The sequence below is a fragment of the Clarias gariepinus genome, chromosome 21 (assembly GCF_024256425.1).
Source record: "Clarias gariepinus isolate MV-2021 ecotype Netherlands chromosome 21, CGAR_prim_01v2, whole genome shotgun sequence".
Taxonomy (NCBI): domain Eukaryota; kingdom Metazoa; phylum Chordata; class Actinopteri; order Siluriformes; family Clariidae; genus Clarias; species Clarias gariepinus.
Window position 1 is genome coordinate 2,660,857 of NC_071120.1, and position 13,366 is coordinate 2,674,222.

Genomic DNA, 13,366 nt, shown 5'->3' on the forward strand with positions numbered 1-13,366 from the left:
GTAGATAAGTTTGCAGCAGTTCATACAGTAAAACACTATAAGAGCGAAAAACAAATAAAACAAATAAAAAGAGAAGCACCTAAGTGGAGAGCCTGAAGCCGCTGCATCTGTGCGCGCCGCCATTTTGGAAAAGTAAAAAAAAAAACTTAAAATGGTGTCAGAAGGTGTTTTGCTCTAAACACTCAAATTAACTTGGTATGTGATCAAAATATTTTAAACCCCAGCTACTAGATTCAGTGCCGGTCCCGAACCCAGATAACAAGGGAGGGTTGCGTCATCTGACATTAAGCCTGTGCCATGTTGTTGTGCGGGCCGGTTGGTTTGCTATTGGTGACCATTTGATGGGAGCAGAAGAAAGACGTAGTTAGCTCAATATCAATATTTCAAACCTCTAATGTTGTAAAACCAGAAAATATATTTCAATATTTTAAATGCATAGAAAAGATACATGTATCTATTAAAAACTCCTAAATAACAGACATGTAGGATAGAAAAAGTGTATGTGTGTGTGTGTTACAGTAACAGACCAGCTCACACACTTTACCTTTCCTCTCCAGAGTCTCTCTGCCATAAGACACATACTTCTTTAACTCCTCAATACAGATGTTCTCCAGGTAGTTCTTCCACCAATTAGCATCAGTTCCTGTTTGATCCCACTTGTTCTTGGTGATCAGAGCCTGAGGTGTCGGAGCGATCCAGGTTAGAGTCTTCAGATCAAAGCTAATGAAATCCTCTCCATCATAACCATACTGATCGTATCCTCTAGTGGTGCCGTCATCATCCAACTCACAGCCAAACATCACCTGCACTGTGTGAACTCCTGCACACACACACACACACACACACACACACACAATTGGTATTTAAACAATCCCACTACATTCTACTCCTCATTTTATTTCCAACATACAGTACATTTATTTACCTTTAATGATTTGTTTTGCTATTTTTTATTATTGTTATTATTAATTTTTTTATTGTTCTTCTGTTTTAACTGAATCATGAGATAAAAGGATTTGTTGTTTAAATCACAAAAGTCAAATCTCAAATATGCTCAAAATCAGAAGCTGATGATCTCCCGCTGGAATTCTCTCTCTCTCTCTCTCTCACACACACACACACACACACACACACACAATCTCTCTCTCAGTCCCTGAGTGTAAATGATTTGATCAGACTGGATGTTGTTCCTGATCTCCATCAGTGTATCTCGTTCCCTCAGTCTCCTGTTCCTGATTGACAGGAGAGGAACCAGGTCATGTGATCTCCTGCTGTTGGAGCTCATCCACCTAAAGGTTTCATGTGTTTAGATGCTTTTCTGCTCTGTATAAAGAGTGATGGTATGAGTGACTGTATCCTTCTGTCAACTTGAACCGGTCTGATCATCATCCCTGTTCTCTCTCATTAACACACACACACGTCACTCACTCACTCACTCAGTACAGCATGAGTATAAGTACTGTAACATTTTTTTATTCATACATACATATTTAACAATTTTTAATTCATACATATCAACAATTGGACAACACACACACACACACACAAATAAATAGTATAAACTAACTTCTGTTATTGTGTGTGTGTGTGTGTGTGTGTGTGTGTAATTCAAGCTGTGTGTGTGTGTTTACCAGTAGTCTGATTAAAGCGCTGCATTAGTGTATCCAAATTGCCTTTAAAGATCTCCTCCTGAACCTGTCCATCCTGTGTGCTTCTTTCCCAGTAATCTGCAGTTTCATTCTTCTCCATCCACTCAGTCTTTGGGATGTACTTCCTGATGTTGCTGTCGTAGTACTCAAACTGCACTCCATCCACCAGTCCCACAATAGTGAATTCTGGGAAATTTATTCCTGGTGTAACTGCTGTGAAGAAGTACTGGTAAGTGTGTGTATCTGTAAGAGATTGAAAACACATTTATAATGTTTAATAACTTAATTAACACAAACAACAGAGGAAACTCTACCCAAATTATAACGTTATTAAAACGCTTTTGTTTCAGTTCAGTTACTGTATATTCCTAACATTAGAAAACTCTATATTTCTGATCAGTCTGAATAAATAAATCATCGTTAATATGAAACATATGACTTTAATAAATGAAAAGTTAAGTAACTGTGTTTATGTTGTTTTGTTATGAATGATTTGTTTTTAGTTCTAAAATCATTGTAATTATAGGATTGAGCACTGATGGTGTGTACACACTCTATAGTGTCTGTATGTTTCCCACTTTTTCATAATAAAAAATAATAATAATAATAATTATTATTATTTTAATAGTGTAGTAGCAATAGCATTGTTCTTCTTTTTTTCTTTTTATTATCTATTATATTGTATTAGTTACTATCCACACTCTCCCCATTTTTGGCACTGCTCCTGCACCCAGAGCTTTGATATTATAATGTTTGTTCAGATCTAATGCAGTCCTGTAGAAATGGCATTGTTCATTATTGTAATTTTTCATCACTCTTTTTAACATTGAAATAATAATAATAATAATAATAATAATAATAATAAAAATACGGCCAAACAAACATCAGATTGTGACATTATTTACTTTGCCAGCTGTAAAGTGCCCTCTGTTGCTGTTAAACAAGCATTCTTTGTCTAGTTATTATTACACTTGGTGTGTGGCAGCACATGGAACACTTCATGTGCTTTGTGCATCAGGTGTAATATGATTTACAAGTTAGTAAAACTGTTCAGAACCTTAAACAGCTTTGTTGTTAAGGTTAAAGGGTGAGAACAGAAGACCTGCTGCTTGTAGTTATATTTACATGAACTTGTTATGGTGAATAAAGTACAATAATTGTGCTGGAGAATATATTCCTTAATGGTTCCATTTAAAAGTAGGAAGATCTGCTGGTTAATTATAGTGTGTACATCCTTATTATATAACCATGATTCTTCATACCAGTTGTGTAAATAGTGTCTTCACATTCTGTTCATTGAGTCTACTGTACAATCTCTCAGTATATACAGTGTTTACTTCACTCTGGAAGCTCAAAGTAAACTGAAGTCTCTGCTTTACTGAATCCACTATGATTACATGATGTTTGTGTGCACTATACTGATGTTCAGCTATAATATATTTTAATTCTAAAGCCAGATCTGGTCAGTATCTACCACCACGAGAGAGATCATGGGGCTTTACTACGTACATCTACACAAGTTTCAAATATACTGTAGTTATTATAAAATGTGTTGGTGAGTTAGTATTGTATAAGGATGGGAAAAGGACAGTTCTTTTGTCAATATTAAAAATCTCTCCAGTCGATCACTGTTACTGTCAGTATATTGTGTCACGTCCTCCTGCTCCGTATCTCAGTTCATTAGATTGTCTGTCTTCTTGTGTTAGTTTGGTTTTTATTATTTAAAAGCAGATTATAAACAAAATAAAATACACAGAATAACAGACTGCATCAGCATGTAGGAGGAAAAATTACAAGCAAGAGTTAGTAATTCAAAATAGCATAGCATTAGGGAAACAGCTTTACATGGTAGAAATTAAAGTTTAAAAAAAAGGGTGTATATTACAAATATATACGTCCAAAAAAAGGAATAGAGAGAAAAATCTGCCCAATTTTATTATTAGTTGTTTGTGATTGCATTCGTGATGTGTTTCCTCTTTAGTTAAAATGTGTTGTTTCTGTTTGTTTCTCCTCTTCCTTTTGCAATTCTCATGATATTAGGTAAGACTTTTGTATGTGGTCACAGGGAAGGAGTCGTGAGGTGAAACTCACTGGCTTTTTAGTCTCATACGCAAAAAGTCAAAGTTGTAAAGTCTGTTTAGAGTTTCAATAATAGCTCATTTTAAATAACTATTTTTACAACACATTTGGTTACTGAGAACATACAGTAAGTGTGTGTATACAGTAAGTGTGTGCATACAGTAAGTGTGTGAATACAGTAAGTGTGTGAATACAGTAAGTGTGTGAATACAGGAAGTGTGTGAATACAGTAAGTGTGTGCATACAGTAAGTGTGTGAATACAGTAAGTGTGTAAATGCAGTAAGTGTGTGAATACAGTAAGTGTGTGATGTGACAGAAATGAGCAGGTCCAGTCCAGTCCAGTGGAGTGGATCATTATTCAGAGTTATTTTCATCTCTTAATCATGACTCCTGGTTTAAGATGGAACTGAATCTCACATGCAAGTGATGTACAGTATATAACAATTAGGAAGAAAACCAAGTCAGACATTTCAACCTGATAATTAGCTCAGTTATTAAGCCACGCCCCCAAAGCCAGTCTTTGTCATCGGTAACCAGATTAACTGCTTTATGTTGTAAATGAAAGTAAACTTCCTGGTGTTTATTATAGTTTTATAATAAACACTGAGTGCTGAAGGTGAAGTGGCTACAATGAAGTCAGTAGATGAAAACAGAACAAATGAATAAATCCTGGACAACTTGTGATCACATTTTATTACAGCTACTGTAGAAATTAATAACTCAGAGGTGTAAGTTGTAAATAAGTTAGGCTATTTATAATAATTCTGTATTTTTATACGGAGATTGATTAAAAAAGCAAATACAGGGTTTATTGCATAATAATGTTAAAATAGTGTTTATTCATTTAGTTTTTAGCGATTAACGATTCAGTTTTAATTATTAATGACATAAACTTTTCCCTCTAATCAGCTGTTTGTGACTTTATAATCTTGTATCTTCCTAACTGATCATTGATATTGTATAGTGTATATAAATATCTGATTAGCAGCAGGACTCACTGTGCTGTCTACAGACTTTAGGAGCAACAATAGAGATTCGGGTTTATAGCAGGACTTTAATATTTAATCTACTGAATATCACTGTATATAATGTTCACTTCTATTCAGTGAATATAACACTTTTACAGTGTAATAGTTCTGATACATTATTCACACTTTTACTAAAGAAAAGACACAGAATCAGTGTGTGTGAGCTAATAATGAACATTTATAATGTAACTGGTTCATGTTTATAATAAAGTTATAAATAAACCTGACCTGCTGCTGTCAGATGAACCCCGAGCGCGAGGAGAAGCAGGATTTCCATCAGTGTATAAATATTGTGTATATAAATATAGAATAAGTAGATCCTCGGTTCCCTGCATGTCTCTGTTCCTGTTTTGTGTTTACGTAACTGGGGAAAACTGACCAATCAGAGTTCAGGGTTCCAGTTACGTCACCTGTTGCTGGATGATATTGAATAGTGCAGGTTTATACTTCACCACCAGGTTCCTCAGTGTACACCCCAAATTCCGGAAATGTTGGGACGTTTATTAAATTTAAATAAAATGAACACTAAAAGACTTTCAAATCACATCAACCAATATTTTATTCACAATAGAAGATAGAAATTAAACATATGTTTATAAACTGAGAACTGATTTTACACCTGTATGCACAAAATGAGCTCATGTCAAATATGATGGCTGCTACAGGTCTCAGAATAGTTGGGACGGGGACATGTTTACCATGGTGTATCATCTGCTCTTCTTTTTAAAACAGTGTGAAGACGTCTGGGCGTTGAAGTTATGAGTTTCTGTGTATGAGTCCTATTCTTGTCTAATATAGTGGAGCATTTTTACCGCTGGAAGGATCTTGGAGACACAAGTTGGCTTGATTGTTACCCAATGCAAATGGCTGGGAGGAATTTATTTCAGCACACAGTCACAGTAGAGCATGGGAAACACATTCACCCAAGAACCACACCCACGTCATTCAGCCAAAGCATAAACTGGAGCACATTTAGCATGAGGTAACACTGACCCCTAACACCCAAACATGGCCGAAGCCACCAACCTAGCTAATCTTACCCAACAGGGTGAACACATAACCACCAACCCTACCCCCAATTCTGAGAGACTCTGCCTCTCTAAGACATCATTTTTATAGCTAATCAGACCTGATGTCTAATAACTTAATTAGTTGCTAGATGTTCTCCCAACTGAATCTATCCAAAAGTTTCTGCTTTTTCAGGTGGATAAAAGCATACAGTTTCTTCATTTAAACATTTATGTTCTCTATATTCTATTGTAAATAGAATATTGGCTCATGTGATTTGAATGTCTTTTAGTTTTCATCTTATTAAAATAAAAAAAAATGTTCCAACATTTCTGGGATTTGGGTTGTATTTACCTGAGCATGCTGTAGACTTCATGTATTCATGCATTTTAAACTGAATAATATTACCGGTATATTATATATATGGTACATATACTATGTGCTTTATTCTGACTTTTTTTTCATATATCTAATAATTTTTTTTAAAGTTGATGTGTTTGAAGCAGAAAAAATAAGCAAGTATAAGAATCTGATCGACAAGGGACAAATTGTGATTGCTAGATTGTGATGGGTCAGAGCAACTCTTCAATATCTGCAGCTCTTGTGCGGTGTTCTTGTGCTGGTCTGCAAAAGTACATAGGATCATGAGCTCCCAAGGCACACTGATGCATGCAGGGAACGTCTCGGGTTACTTTGCTGTAACCCTGTTCCCTGAAAAGGCGGTAACGAGATGCTGCGTGAAAACGCTATGGGAAACATCTTGTCATGTTGCCGGTTGTGAAGCATGTGTGTACCAAACACGCCAAATTATTGGCTTTTATAACCTGGGTGGGTGACGTCATTTGATAAGACGCACCTGCAGGTTATAAATAGGAGTGAACCGGAAACATTCCTTAGATTGATTTGTCTGAACGGACGTCTGGTCACGTAGGCAGTGCGGCATTGGGACGCAGCATCTCGTTCCCGCCTTTTCAAGGAACAGGGTTACAGCAATGTAACCCGAGACGTTCCCTTTCAAAGGCTACACTCGATGCTGTGTGAAAACGCTATGGGAACGAGAGTGCCAACGCCGCCGCACTGCAAGTGTCTGGACTCCAAGGTTGTGTACCGTGTGCGCACAAGGCCGAGAAGGTCTCAGAACTATGTCTGGGTAGCTGACTCGAGGACCCATGAGCCTGGTGTAGCATGAACATCCAGACTATAAATGTAACAAATGTGTGCGGAGAGGACAACCCTCCGTGTCACACACCTGCTGCAGGGGAATACCTCTTGCTAGTACAATAGATGAGGCAATCCCCCTGGTTGAATGAGCCCTGATTCCTAGAGGCGAAGTGAGCCCACGCGCCTCATAGGAGAGGGCAATAGCCCAATGTAGTGGGGGCCGCCCCCCGGTTGCGGCCCCAGTCCATGTAAAAGCTGCTCTGACTTACGCCTCTAGCTGATGCGGTGGACGTAAATCTGAAGAGCACGTACTGGACACAGTAAGTGAAGTCTCTTCTGCTCAGAAGCTGTAAAGGCAGAGGACAGAAGGCTTCAAAAACAATAGGGTGCATGTTGGCAAATGTGTGCAGAGAGGACCAACCCTCCGCGTCACACACTTGCTGCAGGGGAATACCTCTTGCTAGTGCAATAGATGAGGCGATTCCCCTGGTTGAATGAGCCCTGATTCCTAGAGGCGAAGTGAGCTCACGCGCCTCATAGGAGAGGGCAATAGCATCTCTCACGCATCTTGCGGCTTCAAAACATGTAAAAGCTGCTCTGACTTACGCCACTGGCTGATGCGGTGGACGTAAATCTGAAGAGCACGTACTGGACACAGTGAGTGAAGTCTCTCCTGCTCCGAAGCTGTAAAGGCGGAAGGCTTCAAAAACAATAGGGTGCATGTTGGGAATGGAACTTTCGGAAGATAGTTGGTGAGGATGCAAAATGGCCCCGACTAGCCCAGAGGCAAAGTCTAGGCAGGATGGGGAGACTGACAGATCTTCAATCCTCTCAGAGAGGTAACACCATTTAGAAAAGCCATCTTGAGGGTCAGAAACCTGAGGCGTTGACTCTAGTGTTTCAACAAGGGGGCACAAGCCCAAGGACAAATTTTCCTGCAGAAACTCCAGCACTGAAACAATTCAGCAGTGGACTGGGTCTACCTGCTTCGTCATGCACCAACTTTCAAATACATTCCATTTGAGGGCATAAGCTCTTCTAGGGGAGGCAGCCCTAGCACTTAGAATAGTCTTAATTACGCTGGCTGGAACACCAGCTTGACTTAGTTGGTCTTGTTCAGGGACCGCCAAGGCATCCAGACGCAGGGGCTGGAAGTCAGAGAGTTGTAAAGAGGACATTTGCTGATCTTGCGAGGCAAAGAGGTCCACCTCCGCTACATGAAATTTTCCCAGAATGTAAATCACCCTGAGAGACAGGAACCTGGTGCGCTAGCTATTTAGCGGTCCGTCCTGGCGATTAATATATGAGACTGCCATAGTGTTGTCCACCCGCACTAGGACATGGTAGTCTCATCTGCTGGAGGAAGTGCTTTAGGGCCCGAAATAGAGCCATCATTTTGAGGCAATTGATGTGCCGCGCAAGAAGATGGCCTCTCCAGCTCCCTTGGGCTGGACGGTCATCTAAGACTGCACCCCAGCCCATGAGGGAAGCGTCTGTGGTTAGCATCTGTGACGACAAGACAAACTTAGAGTAGGACCCAGAGTCAGAAACCTGGGTCTGAACCACATAGGAAGGGTACGAAGCACCTGGCGTAGGCCTTATTGGGGACTGGCCCTAGAGTGAAATTCCCTGGTTCTTAGCCACAACTGAAATGCTCTCATGTGCAGAAGGTCCAAAGGTGTCACCGTGGATACAGCTGCCATGAGAGCTAAGATCTCTGAAAGTGATGGTCACTTTCTGGTCTAGCTTGATTTCCTTGATGGTGTTGAGAATGGATTCGACACAAGCGGGAGACAGCTGTGCCCGCTTATGCTCAAATTCCATGTGACACCCGCCTCATGAACCTAGTGGCGACCGAGTTAACGACATCGCCAAGTAGACCGGGAGGCGAGATGGGGCATCGAGGAGGAATACACGATCCTTCTCCTTGATGCCCCTGAGATTCAACCACAAGTGCCTCTCCACGGAAACCATAGCAGCCATAAAACGGCCGATAGCACGAGCCGTCTGCTTTGTTGCACGAAGAGACAAGTCTGTGGCCCGGCGTAAGTCCAATACGCCCTACCTTGAAGAGCCCCGCCAGTACTCAAGTCTCTCAGCACTCACTGGAGAGAAAAGCTTTTCAGGCAGCAGGTCAGGTTGGTGCTCCATTGCACGCCTACCAACCTGACCTGCTGCCTGAAAAGCTTTTCCCTCCAGGGAAGATAAAAAGTCTACACAGCTTGAAAGGAAGTAATAGCTTTTCAGGAAGGATGATGTCCCAGAAGAGAGATAGCCTGGAAGTGTCTCTTCTATCTGGGTGTCATCATATAACTCTGCGCTTCTACCTCAACTATATTTAAATAAATAAATAAGTTGATGGCAGGAAAACACGGGATGAATACAGCTTACTCCATGAAAGGGTTAACTCATATGGAGATTGCTAAGAAAAGGGGAGAGAGCGTCGTTGAGGCTCCGCCCTCAGCCACCCGACAGAACCTGCCCTCTATGTTTTTATTTATTTATTTATTTTTATTTATTTATTTTTAAGTGCTTAGAGCCTATTACCATCTCCGCAGAAGCAGGAGAGGATGTTTATCCTTGCCCATTCACAAGAAGCGCAGCGCGTGCTTGAGAGCGGACAGAGGAATTTCCCGATCCGATGAGAACGTGAAAAAAAGGAGTTTTAAATCCGTCTCTCACTGCTCTGCCGGAATGCACGAGTTTAAGCCCCAGGAATGCGCGGCGGCTCGAGGCTTCTCAATGCGAGGCGCGCGTAGCACTTAATCAAAGCAGTAAAGTGTAGAGATCGCCCTCCGATATGGATTATACACACGGAGGGACATCTCGTTTAAACTCATTATCGGTGAGTTAAACACTTATTTTGCTGGTTAGACACGATACGCTCACAACTAAGTGAAGACAAGAATCTGAGGAATGTTTCCGGTTCACTCCTATTTATAACCTGCAGGTGCATCCTATCAGATGACGTCACCCACCGAGGTTATAAAAGCCAAAAATTTGGCGTGTTTGATACACACATGCTTCACAACCGGCAACATGACAAGATGTTCCCATAGCGTTTTCACGCAGCATCGAGTGTAGCCTTTGAAAGGGAACAAAGGCTTGCCTGTCTGGTCTGATCCCACAGCTCAGCTACTGTAGCACAAATTGGCTAAAAGTAACTAGTTATGGGGATGTGAGCCTTAGAACTTTCATACAAACTTAAATAATTCTTTTGATTGTGTAAAGCTGCTTTGCGGCAATGAAAATTGCTAAAAGCGCTATACAAATAAAATTGAATTGAATTGAATTGAATAGAACTGGACCATGGAGCCATGAAAGAAGGTGGCCTGGTCTAATGGATCACATTTTATTTTATATCATGTGGTCCTGCAATTCATGGGGATGTTAATTCACACAGCTATTTCATACATACCACCTAAATAAACATTGTTGTGTATATGTATATTACACACACATATCTAATTGGTCATAACATTAAAGCTATGCGTCAGAGTAACATCCACATGAATGGAGGGACCCCAGGTTTTAACGTTTTTAGCAGTTGAGCAGTTTTGAGCAGTTAAGACCATGTTGCTGGTTTGACAACTGTCCTTCCTTGGACAACTTTTTGGAAATTAGTCGCCACTGCAGACCAAAAACACACATTATTAACGGGACAGTGTTTGCATGCTAAAATTGTCTGACTGTTCATTACTGTAAACATTGTGCAAAATGCTCCACTGCATAACGCTTTCTCACAAAAATAAATAAAATGCCTTATGTGTACTCCAACCAGCACGTTTGTCATTTGGACTTATTTAGACATATTGTAGTGCACTTGATCTGCAACTGAGTGGAAATGTTTGCATCATATCTATGGTCTCCTGGTGACAAATATAGCAATATGTACTGTATTTTACACAAGATATTTACCCTAATGATTATAATAAACAGCTCTTTAAAAAATTCTCACACTATTAGATACAGTACACACATCTCCTGCACCACTGCACAGCCTATTCCATTGCACATACAGTATGTGCCGACCACGGTATGTGTGATATTAGTGTGTGTGCACCACCTCACTGTAGACAGTGTTCATATCGTTCACGTAGATTCTCAACCCAGATTCCTGGAACAAAGGTCGCTGCTGCAGATTCGAATAATTACAATCAGGCCAAATCTGAAACGATTTCAAAATTAAAATAGGGTACATACTGTATTTTGTTTCATTTATACTTACTTTATGCAGATACGTACATCAATCAGAGGTATTACATAATGGCCAGATGTTCTTATAAAGAAAGGAGAATGTGCTAGAAAGATGAACATCTCTACAGCACTGCAGCACTTAGGCCTCCTCAAAAACCACACCCACCTACTGTACTTACAGGGATTGGACAATGACACTGAAACGCCTGGTTTTAGACCACAATAATTCATTAGTATGGTGTGGGGCCTCGTTTTGCAGCCAATACAGCATCAATTCGTCTTGGGAATGACAGATACAAGTCCTGCACGGTGTCCAAAGGGATTTTCAGCCATTCTTCAGAGTAGTGGCCAGGTCACTACGTGATGCTGGTGGAGGAAAACGTTTCGTGACTCCAAAACACCCCAAAGTCCCTCAATAATATTGTAGCGTTTTTCACTGCTACGGAGGGACTTGGAGAGACGAGTGAGCTTCCTTGCTGCCCAATGCAAATGGCTGGGAGTACTTTATTCATCATGGCACGAAACAGCACAAACCACACAGTCAACAGTTGATAAACACAGATCAAAAGACACACTTCTAACCCACACACACACCCTGGCCAAAGCCACTAACCCAAACACCTTTCCTTGACTGGGTAAACACCTAACAACCCCTCCCGCAAAGCATGATGGTTACTATTCCAAAACCCCGGCCACGCCACAATATTTAGATCTGGTGACTGTGCAGGCCACGGGAGATGTTCAACTTACACTCATGTTCATCAAACCACTCTGTCCCCAGTCTTGCTGTGTGTATTGGTGCATTATCATCCTAATACACGGCACCACCTTCAGGATACAATGTTTGAACCATTGGGTGCACAGGGTCCTCCAGAATGGTTTGGTAGTCCTTGGCAGTGACGCACCCATCTAACACAAGTATTGGCCCTCAGGTATGCCATGATATGGCAGCCCAAACCATCACTGATCCACACCCATGCTTCACTCTGGGCATACAAGAGAAAAGGCAGTGAAGGTGGACTCGTTAGAGAATAATACATGTGTCACATTGTCCACAACCCAAGATTCTCGCTGCTGTCACCATTGAAACTGACATTTGGCATTGGCACGAGTGACCAAAGGTTGGCTATAGCAGCCCGGCCATGTACACTGACCCTGTGGAGCTCCCGACTAACAGTTTTGTTGGAAACAGGAGAGCTGAGGTGCACATTTAATTCTGCAGTGAGTTGGGCAGCTGTGGTTTTATGTTTTTTGGATACATCCCTTTCAGACAGCTTCCTCTTGCGGCCACAGTTACTCCTGTTGGATGTGGTTCGTCCTTCTTGATGGTATGCTGACGTTACCCTGGATACCGTGGCTCCTGATACATCACAAAGACTTGATGTCTTGGTCACAGATGCACCAGCAAGTCGCGCATCAACAATTTGTCCTCTTTCAAACTCTGATATGTCACCCATAATGTTGTGTGCATTGCAATAGTTTAAGCAAAACTGTGCTGTTACTCTGCTAATTAACCCTTCACACTCTGCTCTTACTGGTGGAATATGCAATCAATGAAGACTGGACACCAGGCTGGTCAAATTTAGCCATGAAACCTCCAACACTAAATTAGCCAGTGTTTCAGTTTCTTGTTCAACCCCCAGCCCCTGTACTTACTTCAGGTTGTGATTAAAAGTCACCATAAGCACTCTCAGGCTGTGAGAATTAAACTCTATTAGTCTAAGATTTACATGTGAAAAAAATTAACACTCCTTTTAATTAACACTGGTAAATTCCATATCAGTAGTAAAGCATGGTGGTGGCGGCATCGTGCTCTAGGGCTCCTTTTTGCTGACAGGGACTGGAAAGACTGCAAGTGTTAGATGGATAATCTATTAAACTGGAAATTCTGCTCAAGACAATACAAGAGTGGTTTTGTTTTTGAGAATAGAAGAAAGTGCTGCATATATTCCTATATTTGCATCAAAGCTAGACTCTCTACATGTGAAATCACTTTTGTTTTCGATAGATAATAAAATCAAACAAGACATCCTACTTAGCAGCCATGGCAGAAAATTACTGACCGTAAACCAAGAGATTAATTTAAGTCCCTATACATGAGATGTGACAATAGAGACATATTAGAGTGAATGATGTGCAGCTGCACTACTGTCGGAGCTGATGTTATAGAATATTAATCACCACCTTCTGACCAATCAGAGCCCAGAAGCACCCGCTGAATAAACTGCACAAACTCAGACTGG

At 40.8% G+C, this 13,366-nt stretch overlaps 1 protein-coding gene across 3 annotated transcripts in view; it reads right to left on the reverse strand.

Annotated features, from left to right (window-relative positions):
• The window catches only part of LOC128509176 (class I histocompatibility antigen, F10 alpha chain-like), a 55,988-nt gene extending 50,897 nt beyond the window's left edge, over positions 1–5,091 (reverse strand). For 2 of the 3 annotated variants that reach the window (XM_053480796.1, XM_053480795.1), the window contains exon 1: positions 4,986–5,091. In XM_053480796.1, coding sequence (XP_053336771.1) covers positions 4,986–5,034 — 49 coding nt within the window. In that variant the 5' untranslated portion in view covers positions 5,035–5,091. Of the gene's footprint in view, positions 1–544; positions 821–1,631; positions 1,893–4,985 lie in introns of all 3 variants that reach the window. The other variant, XM_053480797.1, reaches the window with a different exon arrangement.
• Positions 5,092–13,366: the final 8,275 nt, after the last annotated feature.